Source organism: Phocoena sinus, chromosome 8, assembly GCF_008692025.1.
Source record: "Phocoena sinus isolate mPhoSin1 chromosome 8, mPhoSin1.pri, whole genome shotgun sequence".
In the NCBI taxonomy this organism is placed as follows: domain Eukaryota; kingdom Metazoa; phylum Chordata; class Mammalia; order Artiodactyla; family Phocoenidae; genus Phocoena; species Phocoena sinus.
This window is the reverse complement of record NC_045770.1, coordinates 25,521,381-25,539,333: the sequence shown is the minus strand read 5'-3', so window position 1 is coordinate 25,539,333 and position 17,953 is coordinate 25,521,381. Positions and strand designations below refer to the sequence as shown.

The window sequence follows — 17,953 nt, the reverse complement described above, 5'->3', positions numbered from 1 at the left end:
CTTGAAGCTATTCACTTTTGTGACATCAACTAACATGATTCAGCACTTATTATGTGTGTACTGAAAATACAGCAGAAATTCACCATTCTCTGGGGACATATTTAAAGTTCTGGTAAATCAGGAATCTCTGGGAAACTTTTCTTAAAAAAATAGAATCTTAATAATTATTTCATAAACAGTGAATGGATGGATTCCAGATAGAGAAATAACTTTGAGTATAAATAAGATGGTGGCAACAGAAAGTATGCAAAGAACATTGAGTTATTCATTTTGATTGAAGCATGGAATAAATTAGGATGATAGTGGTGGATAAAGGTAGAATATTAGAACCATATTACTGAAGTTCTTACAGGACAGTCTACTGTATAGCAGAAAGAAATTTCAGTTGCCACACCTACCCTGAGGATTTACAGCAAAATTGTGACTGGAAAATAAATATATATATTTATGCACATATATATTATTTGCTAACATATCTCAGTATTTAATAACCCTTGTGATAAACAACCTAAGGGCTGGCAATATTGTTTTCCACATGACTGAGATCTTGAGCAGTAACTGGAATTTGCATTAATAGATCTACTGAGAGTTTTATCAGAAGAGCTTTCTTTATTAGGCAGTCATTTGGAATCTATTTCCCCTCATTTGGGAGTAGTTCCCAAGCTAAATAACTGTGCTATTTATATTCATGACCTCTTTTCAATGTGCCTTATCAGCTGAGCACTATAGAGACATCCTTGAAAGAAGTATTATTATTATTTGGGTCAGAAATACCAATCAAAATGAGTGTAATTAGATTTTTTTAAAAGAATGCTAGATTTTTTGAAGTAGCTTTATCAGTAAGTCCTTAAACTTGTTTCCATTTGAATTGCTAAGCCATTATGCACAATAATACAATTAGATGTATTTTCTTTGCTTAATGTAAAACTTTATATTTTTTTTTATTTAACATCTTTATTGGAGTATAATTACTTTACTGAGTTGTGTTAGTTTCTGCTGTATAACAAAGAAAATCAACTATATGTATACATATATCACCATATCTCCACTCTCTTGCATCTCCCTCCCACCCTCCCAATCCCACCCCTCTAGGTGGTCACAAAGCACCGAGATGATCTCCCTGTGCTGTGCAGCTGCTTCCCACTAGCTACCTATTTTACATTTGGTAGAGTATATATGTCAATGCTTACTATCTCACTTTTTCGCAGCTTGCCCTTCCCCCTCCACATGTCCTCAAGTCCATTCTCTATGTCTGTGTCTTTATTCTTGTTCTGCCCCTAGGTTCATCAGAACCATTTCTTTTTTTTTTTTTAGAGTCTATATATATATATGTGTGTGTGTGTGTGTGTGTGTGTGTGTTAGCATATGGTATTTGTTTTTCTCTTTCTGACTTACTTCACTCCATATGACAGGCTAGGTCCATCAACCTCATTACAAATAATTCAATTTCATATCCTTTTATGGCTGAGTAATATTCCACTGTATATATGTGCCACATCTTATTTATCCATTCATCTGTCAATGAACACTTTGGTTGCTTCCATGTCCTGGCTATCGTAAACAGTGCTGAAATAATTCATTTTGAATTATGGTTTTCTCAGTGTTTACGCCCAGTAATGGGTTTACTGGGTCATATGGTAGTTCTATATTTAGCTTTTTAAGGACACTCCATACTGTTCTCCATAGTGGCTGTATCAATTTCCATTCCCACCAACAGTGCAAGAGGTTTCCCTTTTCTCCACGCCCTCTCCAGCATTTATTGTTTGTAGATTTTTTGATTATGGCCATTCTGACTGGTGTGAGATGATACCTCATTGCAGTTTTGATTTGCATTTCTCTAATGATTAGTGATGTTAAGCATCCTTTCATATATTTGTTGGCAATCTGTATATCTTCTTTGGAGAAATGTCTATTTAGGTCTTCTGCCCATTTTTTGATTGGGTTGTTTGTTTCTTGATATTGAGCTACATGAGCTGCTTGTATATTTTGGAGATTAATCCTTTGTCAGTTGCTTCATCTGCACATATTTTCTCCCATTCTGAGGGTTGTCTTTTCATCTTTCTTATGGTTTCGTTTGCTGTGCAGAAGCTTTTAAGTTTAATTATGTCCCATTTGTTTATTTTTGTTTTCATTTCCATTTCTCTAGGAGGTGGGTCAAAAAGGATCTTGCTGTGATTTATGTCAAAGAATGTTCTGCAGATGTTATCCTCTAAGAGTCTTATAGTGTCTGGCCTTACATTTAGGTCTTTAATCCATTTTGAGTTAGGTGTTAGGAAGTATTCTAATTCCATTGTTTACATGTACATGTCCAGTTTTCCCAGCACCATGTGTTGAAGAGGCTGTATTTTCTCCATTGTATATTCTTGCCTCCTTTATCAAAGATAAGGTGACCATGTGTGCATGGGTTTATCTCTGGGTTTTCTATCCTGTTCCATTGATCTATATTTCTGTTTCTGTGCCAGTACCATACTGTCTTGATTACTGTAGCTTTGTAGTGTAGTCTGAAGTGAGGGAGCCTTGTTCGTCCAGCTCCATTTTTCTTTCTCAAGATTGCTTTGGCTATTCTGGGTCTTTTGTGTTTCCATACATATTGTGATTTTTTTTTTTTGTTCTAGCTCTGTGAAAAATGCCATTAGTAGTTTGATAGGGATTGTATTAATCTGTAGATTGCTTTGGGTAGTATAGTTATTTTCACAATGTTAATTCTTCCAATCAAAGAACATGGTATATCTCTCCATCTCTTTGTACTGTCCTTGATTTCTTTCATCAGTGTCTTATAGCTTTCTGCATTCAGGACTTTTGTCTCCTTAGGTAGGTTTATTCCTAGGTATTTTATTCTTTTTGTTGCAATGGTAAATGGGAGTGTTTTCTTAATTTCTCTTTGAGATTTTTCCTCATTACTGTATAGGACAGCAAGAGATCTCCTTGCATTAATTTTGTATCCTGCTACATTACCAAATTCATTGATTAGCTCTAGTAGTTTTCTGGTAGCATCTTTAGGATTCTCTATATATAGTATCATGTCATCAGCAAACACTGGCACTTTTACTTCTTCTTTTCCAATTTGGATTCCTTTTTCTTCTCTGATGACTGTGGCTAAAACTTCCAACACTATGTCAAATATTAGTGTTGAGAGTGGGCAACCTTGTCTTGTTCCTGATCTTAGAGAAAATGAATTCAGTTTTTCACCATTGAAAATGATGTTGACTGTGGGTCTGTCATATATGGCCCTTATTATGTTGAGGTAAGTTCTCTCTATGCCTACTTTCTGGAGAGTTTTTGTCATAAACAGTGTTGAATTTTGTCAAAAGTGTTTTCTGCGTCTCTTGAGATTATTGTACGGTTTTTCTTCTTCAATTTGTTAATATAGTGTACCACATTGATTGATTTGCATATATTGAAGAATCCCTGCATTCCTGGGGCAAACCCCACTTGATCATGGCGTATAAGACTTTTAATGTGCTGTTGGATTCTGTTTGCTAGTATTTTGTTGAGGATTTTTGCATCTATGTTCATCAGTGATATTGGCCTGTAGTTTTCTTTTTTTGTAGTATCTTTGTCTGGCTTTGGTATTAGGGTGATGGTGGCCTTGTAGAATGAGATTCGGAGTGTTCCTCCCTCTGCTATATTTTGGAGGTGTTTGAGAATGATAGGTGTAAGCTCTTCTCTAAATGTTTGATAGAATTCGCCTGTGAAGCCATCTGGTCCTGGAGTTTTGTTTGTAGGAAGATGTTAAATCACAGTTTCAATTTCACTGTTTGCAATTGCTCTGTTTATATTTTCTATTTCTTCCTGGTACAGTCTCAGAGGGATTTGCTTTTCTAAAAATTTGTCCATTTCTTTCAGGTTTTCCATTTTACTAGCATATAGTTGCTTGTAGTAATCTCTCATGATCCTTTGTATTTCTGTAGTTTCAGTTCCTACCTCTTTTTCATTTCTAATTCTGTTGATTTGAGTCTTACTCCTTTTTTTCTTGATAAGTCTGGCTAATGGTTTATCAATTTTGTTTATCTTCTCAAAGAACCATCTTTTAGTTTTATTGGTCTTTGTATTATTTCCTTCATTTCTTTTTTCATTTATTTCTGATCTGTTCATTATGAATTCTTTCCTTCTGCTAACTTTGGTTTCTTTGGTTCTTCTTTTTCTAATTGCTTTAGGTGTAAGATTAGGTTGTTTATTCGAGATTTTTCCTGTTTCTTGAGGTAGGATTGTATTCCTGTAAACTTCCCTCTCAGAACTGCTTTGGCTTCATCCCCTATGTCTAGGGTCATCATGTTTACATTGTCATTTGTTTCTAGGTATTTTTTGATTTCCTCTTTGATTTCTTCAGTGATCTCTTGGTTATTTAGTAATGTATTGTTTAGCCTCCATGTGTTCGTATTTTTTACAGTTACTTTCCTATAATTGATATCTAGTCTCATAGCATTGTGGTCGGAAAAGATACTTGATACATATTCAGTATTCTTAATTTTACTGAGGCTTGATTTGTGACCCAAGATATGATCTATCCTGGAGAATGTTCCATGAGCAATTGAGAAGAAAGTGTATTCTGTCATTTTTGGATGGAATGTCCTATAAATATCAATTAAGTCCATCTGGTTTAATATATCATTTAAAGCTTGTGTTTCCTTATTTATTTTCATTTGGGATGATCTGTCCATTGGTGAAAGTGGGGTGTTAAAGTCCCCTACTATGATTGTGTTACTGTCGATTTCTCCTTTTATGGCTTTTAGCATTTGCTTATGTATTGAGGTGCTCCCATGTTGGGTGCATGAGTGTTTACAATTGTTATATCTTCTTGGATTGATACCTTGATCATTATGAAGTGTCCTTTTTTGTCTCTTGTAATAGTCTTTGTTTTAAAGTCTATTTTGTCTGATATGAGAATTGCTACTCCAGCTTTCTTTTGATTTCCATTTGCATGGAATATCTTTTTCCATCCCTTCACTTTCAGTCTGTACATGTCCCTAGGTCTGAAGTGGGTCTCCTGTACACAGCATATATATGTGGGTCTTGTTTTTGTATCCATTCAGCCAGTCTGGGTCTTTTGGTGGGAGCATTTAATCCATTTACATTTAAGGTAGTTATCGATATGTATGTTCCTATTCCCATTTTCTTAATTGTTTTGGGTTTGTTATTGTAGGTCTTTTCCTTCTCTTGTGTTTCTTGACTAGAGAAGTTCCTTTAGCATTTGTTGTAAAGCTGGTTTGGTGATGCTGAATTCTCTTAACTTTTGCTTGTCTGTAAAGGTTTTTATTTCTTCATCAAATCTGAATGAAAGCCTTGCTGGGTAGAGTAATCTTGCTGGTAGGTTTTTCCCTTTCATCATTTTAAATATGTCCTGCCACTCCCTTCTGGCTTGTGAGTTTCTGCTGAAAGATCAGCTGTTAACCTTCTGAGGATTCCCCTGTATGTTATTTGTTGCTTTTTCCTTGCTGCTTTTAGAATTTTTTTGTGTGTTTAATTTTTTATAGTTTAATTAATATGCATCTTGGCATGGATTTATCCTGTATGAGACTCTCTGCACTTCCTGGACTTGATTATTTCCTTTCCCATGTTAGTGAAGTTTTCAACTATAATCACTTCAAATAATTTCTCAGTCCCTTTCTTTTTCTCTTCTTCTTCTGGGACCCCTATAATTCGAATGTTGGTGCATTTAATGTTGTCCCAGAGGTCTCTGAGACTGTCCTCAATTCTTTTCATTCTTTTTTCTTTAATCTGCTCTGTGGTAGTTATTTCCACTATTTTATCTTCCAGGTCACTTATTCATTCTTCTGCCTCAGTTATTCTCCTATTGATTCTTTCTAGAGAATTTTTAACTTCATTTATTGTGTTGTTCATCATTGTTTGCTCTTTATTTCTTCTAGGGCCTTGTTAAAGATTTCTTGTATTTTCTCCATTCCATTTTCCAAGATTTTGTATCATCTTTACTCTCATTACTCTGAATTCTTTTTCAGGTAGACTGAGTATTTCCTCTTCATTTGTTTGGTTTGGTGGGTTTTTACCTTGCTCCTTCATCTGCTGCATATTTCTCTGTCTTCTCATTTTGCTTAACTTATTGTGTTTGGACTCCTTTTCTCAGGCTGCAGGTTCATAGTTCCCATTGTTTTGGTATCTTCCCCCAGTGGGTAAGGCTGGTTCAGTGGCTTGTGTAGGCTTCTTGGTGGAGGGCACTGGTTCCTGTGTTCTGATGGATGGGGCTGGATCTTGTCTTTCTTATCAGCAGGGCCTTGTCAAGTGGTGTGTTTTGGGGTGTCTGTGAACTTACTATGATTTTGGGCAGCCTCTTCGTTAATGGGTGGCGTTGTGTTCCTGTGTTCCTGCTAGTTGTTTACCATCGGGCATCCAGCACTGGAGCTTGCTGACCATTGGGTGAAGCTCGGTCTTACTGTTGAGAGAGAGAGATGTCTGTGAGAGCTCTCGCCAATTGATATTACTTGGGGCTGGGAGGTCTCAGATGGTCCAATGTCCTGAACTCAGCTCTCCCACCTTAGAGGCTCAGGCCTGACACCAGGACAGGGAACCAAGACACTGTCAGCCACATAGCCCAGAAGAAAATGGAGAAAATTAATTAATTAATTAATATAAAATTATTAAAAGAAAAAAGTTGTTAAAATAAAAAAGTAATAATAAAAAAAAGAGAGCAACGACACCAATAAAAAAATCCACCAATGATAACAAGTGCTAAAAACTATACTATGATAAACGTAAAAATCAGAAAAAAGTCAGTCTCATACAGCAAACCCCAAGTCTACAGTTGCTCCCAAAGTACACCACCTAATTTTGGCTTGATTATTTGTATATTCAGGTATTCCACAGATGCAGGGTGTGTCAAGTTGATTGTGGGGATTTAATCTGCTGCTCCTGAGACTTGGAGTAATTTCCCTTTCTCTTCTTTGTTCACACAGCTCCTGGTGTTCAGCTTTCATTTTGGCCCCACCTCTGTTTGTAGGCCATCCTCAGACATCTGTTCACTGCCCAGACAGGAGGAGGTTAAGTCAGCAGCTGATTAGGGGGCTCTGGCTCACTCATGCCAGGGGGAGGGAGGGGTACAGTAGTTATAATTGGAATGCGGGGCAAGCCTGCAGTCCAGAGCCCCATGTGAAGTTGCAACAGCCTGAGGTGCATGGTGTGTTCTCCCAGGGAAATTGTCCCTGGATCACAGGACCCTGGCAGTGGTGGGTTGCACAGGCTCCCGGAGCAGGGTTGTGGATAGTGACCTGTGCTTGCACACAGGATTCTTGGTGGCTGCAGCAGCAGCATTAGCATTTCATGTCCATCTCTGGAGACTGAGCTGATAGCCACGGCTTGCTCCCATCTCTGGAGCTCGTTTAGCCGGTGCTCTGCCTTCTGTGGGTTGACAGAGAAGGAATCCCCTCTCCTTGCACACCCCGAAATCATGGTCTCTTGACTCTTATGCAGGTCCAAACTTTTTCCCAGACTCCCTCCCCGTTAACTGTGGTGCCCTAGACCCCCTTCAGGCTGTGTTCACACCGCCAATCCCAGTCCTCTCCCTGGGATCTGACCTCTGAAGCCTGAGCCTCAGCTCCCTGCACACCCCCTGGCAGGTGAGCAGACAAGCCTCTCAGCCTGGTGAGTGCTGGTCAGCACCAATCCTCTGTGTGGGAATCTCTCCACTTTGCCCTCTGCACTACTGTTGCTGCACTCTCTTCCGTGGCTCCAAAGCTTTCCCCCCACCCACTCCCATCTCCGCCAGTGAAGGGACTTCCTAGTGTGTGAAAACTTTCCCTCCTTCACAGCTGCTTCCCAGGGGTGCAGGTCCCGTCCCTATTCTTTTGTCTCTGTTTTTTCTTTTTTCTTTTGCCCTACCCAGGATTTTCTTGCCTTTTGGGAAATCTGAGGTCTTCTGCCAGCGTTCAGTAGGTGTTCTGTAGGAGTTGTTCCACATGTAGATGCATTTTTGATGTATTTGTAGGGAAGAAGGTGATCTCCACATCTTACTCCTCCACCATCTTGAAGGTCTCCCCACTTGGATGTATTTAATTGTACTCAACAAACTTTGGATCATTGAATACCTCTTGTGCCAGATGATTCTCAGCATTTGGTGGGTATGTGCAGGGATGGAGAGATGGTGACTGACTGGAAGTTTTCATATAAAGTTCTGAAAATTATGGATATGTCTGGAGAAGCTTATTGTCCCCACTATTAAGGCAAAACTCCGAGAAAAATTTATATGGCAATGGCTGGAGCTCAGGGTAGTGCTGCTTTTCTCCATTCTGAAGGCTTATTAGCACTTTTAAAAAAATGTGAATATCTGGGTGGATTTTGTATATTTTTAATTCACATCATACACCAGAAGTCTTCAAACTTTGAGAATCATAAAGTTTACCTGGAAGCATGTGAGAATGCAGTTAGCTTCGTCTTATACTTAGATTTTCTTTTAATAGATCTAGGTGGGGCCTAGAGATCTAATTTTTAATAAGTACTGTCTAGGTGATTCTTATGTGGGTGGTCCTGAATTTTGCATTCAGAAAGCTTTCTTAGTGGACAATTTCCACTCCAATGTAGAAACTGCACAAATTTAAAGCATTTAATAAAACTCTATTGGGCATCCTTATACTGTGCTAGGATTCAGCGATACAAAGTTAAATATAGCTAGTAGAGGGAGAGTATAAACACATACATGCACAAATGCACACACACACCAAAACATACTGTAATATAGAATTATGTTCATCAAATATGTGTATAAGAAAGTCACAGACCCAGAAGTAAGGAAAGTAAACTTGAGAAAACGTGAGGGCTGGGTTTCCCTGGTGGCGCTGTGGTTGAGAGGCTGCCTGCCAATGCAGGGGACATAGGTTCATGCCCCGGTCTGGGTTAGATCCCACATGCCATGGAGTGGCTAGGCCCATGAGCCATGGCCGCTGAGCCTGCATGTGAGGTTCATATTAATTAGGAATAAAGGAGTTCAGATAACCCAGGACAATCTACAACTTCAAGGTAATCTTTTGAGCAAACTCCTACTGCAGAAACAAGGTGATTATTAAAGAATATGAGATGAGAGTTTCTGGACAAGTGGCATTTTTTTCCATTCCAAATATATGGTCAGGAGTCTTTCATCTGCAGGAGCAGGGCATCACCTGTAACTTTTTCACCTGGTTCTCAGACCATAGCCTCTCAGGATCTGACAAGATTGTTCTTATTAAAGGAAAAATGTGGCCCAACTACTACAATACCACCTGCTATGTGAAGGGAAATCAGACTACTATCAGAAGGGTAGCCCAGGGACACACTCAAGGCTATTTTGGTACTAGTCTGGTTAACTCCTACTTCTGGAAATTATCCCTGCTCCAGGGATATTTTTATTACCTTCCACTTATTGTTACACCTGTGCTTGACCAACAGTGATGTTTATGTGCTGGCGTTTCTGGATCTTGGCTCTTCTGGACTGCCAGTGCTCTCAACTTCAATAATGTAGCTTCTATGGCCATGGCCATCACTTTGCTTAACCCAAGAAAATGATGCTAAAGACTGCGCTGCTTTTATCTACATTGCTTGAGCATTTGTTTTTGTCAGGGCCTTCCTACTTGCTTTTGATATATGTACTCGTGAGTCATGTTTGAAGAGAGCAAGTATATCTTCAAGAAACACAACCTCAACAACAATAAAAACCTGGGTTCATGCTTGCTGTCTGTGGCAAACTGTTCATCTTCAAGTAGGTCCAGTGGATGTTCCATAGCCCTATCACCTCTGCTTGGCCACTGACACCTGGATTTTCATATGTGGCCAGGAGCCTATTTCACCCACCCAGCTGCCGAGTACCTGGAAAAACAGGAATATAAACAGCAGAGACCTGATGAGTATGTATGAAACAAAGGGGGAAATGTAAAAGGTTTCCAAATTTACCCAAGTATACAGTTTTTCCTGGTCTTCTGCTACTTACAAGTTTTCATGAAGACCTTTGCCATGCTTTACCTTTTTATGGCCAGCCTTTTGGATAATCTATGTTCATACCACCAACAATCCTTTTGTCTGGTTTCTAGTTATCAAGTACCTCCAGAACTGTTTTGTAGACTCAGGGTGTCTGCCAATCACTAGAAAACTCCTCTACTGTACCCCTCTCCCTGTCACTCAGGAATTGAACCTAATATAAGACAGGTGATTGGGCTGGCAGGTGTGGCCCAATCCTCACAGCTAGCACAAATATGGTATCCTTTCTGAAAATCAAGTGTTCTTAGCCACAATGATCTCATCATGCCCAGGTGACCAAGAGCTCTGTGAAATGCTAAGAGGGAAAAAGAAGACATTTTTCATTTTTAGGCTTACATCATATTCCAACACCTCTCTTCTCTCTCCTTCCCACCTCCATTTCTTTTTTAAAGACTCTAGGGGCCAAAAACAGAAAGCAGAACAATTAGAAAAGCAGACTTTCTTTTTTTTTTTTTTTTTGATAAATCAATGCATTTAATATAAAATGGGCTCATAAAAATATAAAAGATGAGTAAATGTAAAACATAATTTAGGAATTATTTATAAGTATGGTATAAAAATCCAGAATCCATAAAGGAAAAAAACTGGTATATTTGTCAGTAAAATTTCTAAAATATGTGTGCAACAAAAGTATCATTACAAAGTCAAAAGACCAACAAAATAAGACAAAAACATGCAAATCTCATGACAGAAAAAGGCCTTAGTACACAAATAATTCTTACAATGCTCTTAGAAAAAGGCTAATCAAAAATTTGGAAAGTTGGTACAAAACTAGAATTACAAATGACCAACAAAAAAGGAAGACCCTCAAACTCAAAAATAAGAAAATTAAAATGGGAAGCCATTTTTAGCTGATCCAGTTGGCAAAGATTTGTTTTTTTGTTTGTTTTTGTTTTTTATTCTTGAATTTTATTTTATTTATTTATTTTTTATACAGCAGGTTCTTATTAGTTATCTATTTTATACATATTAGTGCATATATGTCAATCCCAATCTCCCAATTCATCCCACCACCACCTCCACCAATCCTGCTTTCCCCTACTTGGTGTCCATATGCTTGTTCTCTCCATATGTGTCTCTATTTCTACCTTGCAAACCTGTTCATGTGTACCATTTTTCTAGATTCCATATAAATGTGTTAATATACGATATTTGTTTTCCTCTTTCTGACTTACTTCACTCTGTATAACAGTCTCTAGGTCCATCCACGTCTCTGCAAATGACTGAATTTCATTCTTTTTATGGCTGAATAATATTCCATTATATATATGTACCACATCTTCTTTATTCATTCGTTTGTCAATGGGCATTTAGGTTGCTTTCATGACCTGGCTATTGTAAATAGTGCTGCAATGAACATGGGGGTGCATGTGTCCTTTCGAATTATGGTTTTCTCTGGGTACATGCCCAGTAGTGGGATTGCTGGGTCATATGGTAATTCTATTTTTAGTTTTTTAAGGAACCTCCATACTGTTCTCCATAGTGGCTGTATCAATTTACATTCCCACCAACAGTGCAAGAGTGTTTCCTTTTCTCTGCACCCTCTCCAGCATTTGTTGTTTCTAGATTTTCTGATGATGTCCATTCTAACTGGTTGGATGTGATACCTCATTGTAGTTTTGATTTGCCTTTCTCTAATAATTAGCCTTGTTGAGCACCTTTTCATGTGCCTGTTGGCCATCTGTATGTCTCTTTGGAGAAATGTCTACTTAGGTCTTCTGCCTATTTTTTGATTGGGTTGTTTGTTTTTTTATATTGAGCTGCATGAGCTGCTTGTATATTTTGGAGATTAATCCTTTGTCAGTTGCTTCATTTGCGAATATTTTCTCCCATTCTGAGGGTTGTCTTTTTGTCTTGTTTATGGTTTCCTTTGCTGTGCAAAAGCTTTGAAGTTTCATTAGGTCCCATATGTTTATTTTTGTTTATATTTTCATTATTCTAGGAGGAGGATCAATAAAGATCTTGCTGTGATTTATGTCATAGAGTATTCTTCCTATGTTTTCCTTTAAAAGTTTTATAGTGTCCAGTCTTATATTTAGGTCTTTAATCCATTTTGAGTTTGTTTATGTGTGTGGTGTTAGGGAGTGTTCTAATTTCATTCTTTTACATGTAGCTGTCCAGTTTTCCTAACATCACTTATTGAAGAGGCTGTCTTCTCCATTGTATATTCTTGCATCCTTTGTCATAGATTAGTTGACCATATGTGCATGGGTTTACCTCTGGGGTTTCTATCCTGTCCCATTGATCAATATTTCTGTTTTTGTGACAGTACCATATTGTCTTGATTTGTAGGTAGTTTAAAGCTACTATACTAGCTTTGTAGTATAAACTGAAGTCGGGGATTCCTCCAGCTCCATTTTATTCCCTCAAGATTGCTTTGGCTATTCAGGGCCTTTTATGTATCCACACAAATTAAAATTTATTTTTCTAGCTCCTTAAACAATGCCATTGGGTATTTGTTAGGAATTGCATTGAATCTGTAGATTGCTTTGGGTAGTATGGTCATTTTCACAATATTCATTCTTCCAATCCAAGAACATGGGATATCTCTCCATCTATTCATATCAACTTTGATTTCTTTAATCAGTGTCTTATAATTTTCTGCATACAAGTCTTTTGTCTCCTTAGGTAGGTTTATTCCTAGATATTTTATTCTTTTTATTGCAATGGTAAATGGGAGTGTTTTCTTGATTTCACTTTCAGATTTTTCATCATTAGTATAAAGGAATACCAGAGATTTCTGTGCATTAATTTTGTATCCTGCTACTTACCAAATTCATTGATTAGCTCTAGTAGTTTTCTGGTAGCATCTTTAGGATTCTCTATGTATAGTTTCATGTCATTTGCAAACAGTGACAAATCTTTTCTGATTTGGATTCCTTTTATTTCCCTTTCTTCTCTGATTGCTGTGGCTAAAACTTACAAAACTTTGTTGAATAAGAGCGGTGAGAGTGGGCAACCTTGTCTTGTTCCTGATCTTAGTGGAAATGCTTTCAGTTTTTCTCCATTGAGGACGATGTTCACTGTGGGTTTGTCATATATGGCCTTTATTATGTTCAGGAAAGTTCCCTCTATGCCTACTTTCTACAGGGTTCTTATCATAAATGGGTGTTGAATTTTGTCGGCTCTACATCTATTGAGATGATCTTATAATTTTTCTCCTTCAATTTGTTAATATGGTGTATCACGTGATTGATTTGCATATATTGAAGAATCCTTGCATTCCTGGAATAAACCCCACTTGATCATGCTGTATAATCCTTTTAATGTGTTGTTGGATTCTGTTTGCTAGTATTTTGTTGAGGATTTTTGCATCTATGTTCATCAGTGATATTGGCCTGTAGTTTTCTTTCTTTGTGACATCCTTGTCTGGTTTTGGTATCAGGGTGATGATGGCCTCGTAGAATGAGTTTGGGAGTGTTCCTCCCTCTGCTATATTTTGCAAGAGTTTGAGAAGGATAGGTGTTAGCTCTTCTCTAAATGTTTGATAAAATTCGCCTGTGAAGCCATCTGGTCCTGGGCTTTTGTTTGCTGGAAGATTTTTAATCACAGTTTCAATTTCAGTGCCTGTGATTGCTCTGTTCATATTTTCTATTTCTTCCTGATTCAGTCTTGGCAGGCTGTGCATTTCTAAGAATTTGTCCATTTCTTCCAGGTTGTCCATTTTATTGGCATAGAGTTGCTTGTAGTAATCTCTCATGATCTTTTGTATTTCTGCAGTGACAGTTGTTACTTCTCCTTCTTCATTTCTAATTCTACTGATTTGAGTCTTCTCACTTTTTTTCTTGATGAGTCTGGCTAATGGTTTATCAAGTTTGTTTATCTTCTCAAATAACCAGCTTTTAGTTTTATTGATCTTTACTATCGTTTCCTTCATTTGTTTTTCATTTATTTCTTATCTGATAAAAATGACTTCTTTCCTTCTGCTTACTTTGGGGTTTTTTGTTCTTCTTTCTCTAATTGCTTTAGGTGCAAGGTTAGGTTGTTTATTCGAGATGTTTCCTGTTTCTTAAGGTAGGATTGTATTGCTATAAACTTCCCTCTTAAAACTGCTTTTGCTGCATCACATAGGTATTGGGTCGTCGTGTCTCCATTGTCATTTGTTTCTAGGTACTTTTTTATTTTCTCTTTGATTTCTTCAGTAATCACTTTGTTATTAAGTAGTGTATTGTTTCACCTCCATGTGTTTTTATTTCTTACAGATCTTTTCCTGTAATTGATATCTAGTCTCATAGCATTGTGGTAAGAAAAGAAACTTGATACAATTTCAATTTTCTTAAATTTACCAAGGCTTGATTTGTGACCCAAGATATGATCTATCCTGGAGAATGTTCCATGAGCACTTGAGAAAACTGTGTATTCTGTTGTTTTTGGATGGACTGTCCTATAAATATCAATTAAGTCCATCTTGTGAAATGTATCATTTAAAGCTTGTGTTTCCTTATTTATTTTCATTTTGGATGATCTGTCCATTGGTGAAAGTGGGGTGTTAAAGTCCCCTACTATGAATGTGTTACTGTTGATTTCCCTTTTTATGGCTGTCACCATTTGCCTTATGTATTAAGGTGCTCCTATGTTGGGTGCATAAATATTTACAACTGTTATATCTTCTTCTTGGATTGATCCCTTGATCATTATATAGTGTCCTTCTTTGTCTCTTCTAATAGTCTTTATTTTAATGTCTATTTTGTCTGAAATGAGAATTGCTACTCCAGCTTTCTTTGGTTTCCATTTGCATGGAATACCTTTTTCCATCCCCTTACTTTAAGTCTGTATGTGTCTCTAGGTCTGAAGTAGGTCTCTTGTAAACAGCATATATATGGGTCTTGTTTTTGTATCCATTCAGCCAATCTGTGTCTTTTGGTGGGAGCATTTAGTCCATTTACATTTAAGGCAATTATCGAAACGTATGTTCTTATTCCCATTTACTTAATTGTTTTGGGTTCATTATTGTAGATCTTTTCCTCCTCTTGTGTTTCTTGCCTAGAGAAGTTCCTTTACTATTTGTTGTAAAGCTGGTTTGGTGGTGTTGAACTCTCGCAGCTTTTGCAGCCTTTTTAAAGGTTTTAATTTCTTCATCAAATCTGATTGAGATCCTTGCTGGGTAGAGTAATCTTGGTTGCAGGTTCTTCTCCTTCATCACCTTAAATATGTCCTGCAAGTCCCTTCTGGCTTGCAGAGTTTCTGCTAAAAGGTCAGCTGTTAACCTTATGGGGATTCCCTTGTGTGTTATTTGTTGTTTTTCTCTTGCTGCTTTTAATATGTTTTCTTTGTATTTAATTTTTGACAGTTTGCTTAATATGTGTCTTGGCGTATTTCTCCTTGGATTTATCCTGTATGGGACTGTGTGTGCTTCCTGGACTTGATTAACTATTTCCTTTCCCATATTAAGGAAATTTTCAACTATAATCTCTTCAAATATTTTCTCAGTCCCTTTCTTTTTCTCTTCTTCTTTAGGAACCCCTATAATTCGAATGTTGGTGCATTTAATGTTGTCCCAGAGGTCTCTGAGACTGTCCTCAGTTCTTTTCATTTTTTTTCTTTATTCTGCTCTGCAGTAGTTATTTCCACTATTTTATCTTCCATGTCACTTATCCTTTCTTCTTCCTTGGTTATTCTGCTATTGATCCCATCTAGAGTATTTTTAATTTCATTTATTTTGTTGTTCATCATTCCTTGTTTCATCTTTAGTTCTCCTAGGTCCTTGTTAAATGTTTCTTGCATTTTGTCTATTCTATTTCCAAGATTTTGGATCATCTTTACTATCATTATTCTGAATTCTTTTTCAGGTAGATTGCCTATTTCCTCTTCATTTGTTAGGTCTGGTGGGTTTTTATCTTGCTTCTTCATCTGCTGTGTGTTTTTCTGTCTTCTCATTTTGCTTATCTTACTGTGTTTGGGAACTCCTTTTTGCAGTCTGCAGGTTCATATTTCCCGTTATTTTTGGTGTCTGTCCCCAGTGGCTAAGGTTGGTTAAGTGTGTTTTGTAGGCTTCCTGGTGGAGGGGACTGGTGCCTGTGTTCCGGTGGATGAGACTGGTTATTGTCTTTCTGTTGGGCAGGTCCATGTCTGGTGGTGTGCTTTGAGGTGTCTGTGGACTTATTATGATTTTAGGCAGCCTCTCTGCTAATGGGTGGGTTTGTGTTCCTGTCTTGCTAGTGTTTGTCATAGGGTATCCAACATTGTAGCTTGCTGGTCGTTGCATGAAGCTGGGTGTTGGTGTTGAGATGGAGATCTCTGGGAGATTTTTGCCATTTGATATTATGTGGAGCTGGGAGGTCTCTTGTGGACCATTGTCCTGAAGTTGGTTCTCCCACTTCAGAGGCACAGCACTGACTCCTGGCTGCAGCACCAAGAGCCTTTCATCCACACTGCTCAGAATAAAAGGGAGAAATATTAGAAAGAAAGAATTAGTAGAAGTAGAAAGAATGAAAGACAGAAAGAAAGAATGAAGGAAGGAAAGAAATAAAGAAAGGATGGAGGGAGGGAGGGAGGAAGGAAGAAAGGAAGGAGGGAAGGAAGGAAAAAAGAAAGAAAGAAGATAAAGTAAATTAAAATAAAGTAAGATAAAATATAATAAAGTTATTAAAATAAAAAATAATTATTAAGAAAAATAATTTTTTTAAAAAAAACAGATGGGTAGAACCCTAGGACAAATGGTGGAAACAAAGCTATACAGACAAAATCTCATACAGAAGCATACACATAGACACCCACAAAAAGAGGAAAAGAGGAAAAAATCATAAATCTTGCTCTCAAAGTCCACCCTCCTCAATTTGGGATGATTCGTTGTCTATAGGAGGGAAGGAAGGAAAGAAAGAGATAAAGTAAAATAAAATAAAGTAAGATAAAATAAAGTAAAGTTATTAAAATAAAAAATAACTATTAAGGAAAAAAAAAGGATAGAACCCTAGGACAAATGTTGGAAGCAAAGCTATACAGACAAAATCTCACCCAGAAGCATACACATACACACTCACAAAAAGAGGAAAAGGGGAAAAATTCATAAAGCTTGCTCTCAAAGTCCACCTCCTCAATTTGGGATGAATCGTTGTCTATTCATGCATTCCACAGATGCAGGGTACATCAAGTTGATTGTGGAGATTTAATCCACTGCTTCTGAGGCTGCTGGGAGAGATTTCCCTTTCTCTTCCTTGTTCTCACAGCTCCCGGGGCTCAGCTTTGGATTTGGCCCCGCCTCTGCATGTAGGTCGCCGGAGGGCATCTGTTCTTTGCTCAGACAGGATGGGGTTAAAGGAGCAGCTGCTTCGGGGACTCTGGCTCACTCAGGCCGGAGGGAGAGAGGGTACGGAGTGCGGGGCAAGCCTCCGATGGCAGAAGCCAGCATGACGTTGCCCCAGCCTGAGGTGTGCCGTGTGTTCTCCCGGGGAAGTTGTCCCTGGATTCTGGGACCGTGGCAGTGGTGGGCTGCACAGGCTCTCCAGAAGGGGTGTGTGGATAGTGACCTCTGCTCGCACACAGGTTTCTTGGTGGCGGCAGCAGCAGCCTTAACGTCACATGCCCATCTCTGGGGTCCGCACTTTTAGCCGCGGCTCACGCCCGTCTCTCAAGCTCCTTTAAGCGGCGCTCTTAATCCCCTCTCCTCATGCACCAGGAAACAAAGAGGGAAGAAAAAGTCTCTTGCCTCTTCGGCAGGTCCAGACTTTTCCCCGGACTCCCTCCTGGCTAGTTGTGGTACACTAACCCCCTGCAGGCTGTGTTTACGCCTCCAACCCCAGTCCTCTCCCTATGCTCTGACCGAAGCCCGAGCCTCAGTTCCCAGACCCTCCTGCCCCGGCCAGTGAGCAGACAAGCCTCTCGGGCTGGTGAGTGCTGGTCGGCACCGATCCTCTGTGCGAGAATCTCTCCGCTTTGCCCTCCGCACCCCTGTTGCTGTGCTCTCCTCCACGGCTCCGAAGCTTCCCCCTCTACCACCCTCAGTCTCCGCCCGTGAAGGGGATTCTTAGTGTGTGGAAACCTTTCCTCCTTCACAGCTCCC

At 38.6% G+C, this 17,953-nt stretch overlaps 1 protein-coding gene across 1 annotated transcript in view; it reads left to right on the top strand.

Moving 5' to 3' along the window:
• GUCY1A2 (guanylate cyclase 1 soluble subunit alpha 2) overlaps positions 1 to 17,953 on the top strand; it is a 409,166-nt gene that overhangs the window by 257,558 nt on the left and 133,655 nt on the right. Inside the window, exons 6-7 of the mRNA XM_032642081.1 lie at positions 9,370 to 9,387; positions 17,786 to 17,807. Coding sequence (XP_032497972.1) covers positions 9,370 to 9,387; positions 17,786 to 17,807 — 40 coding nt within the window. The remainder of the gene's footprint in view (positions 1 to 9,369; positions 9,388 to 17,785; positions 17,808 to 17,953) is intronic.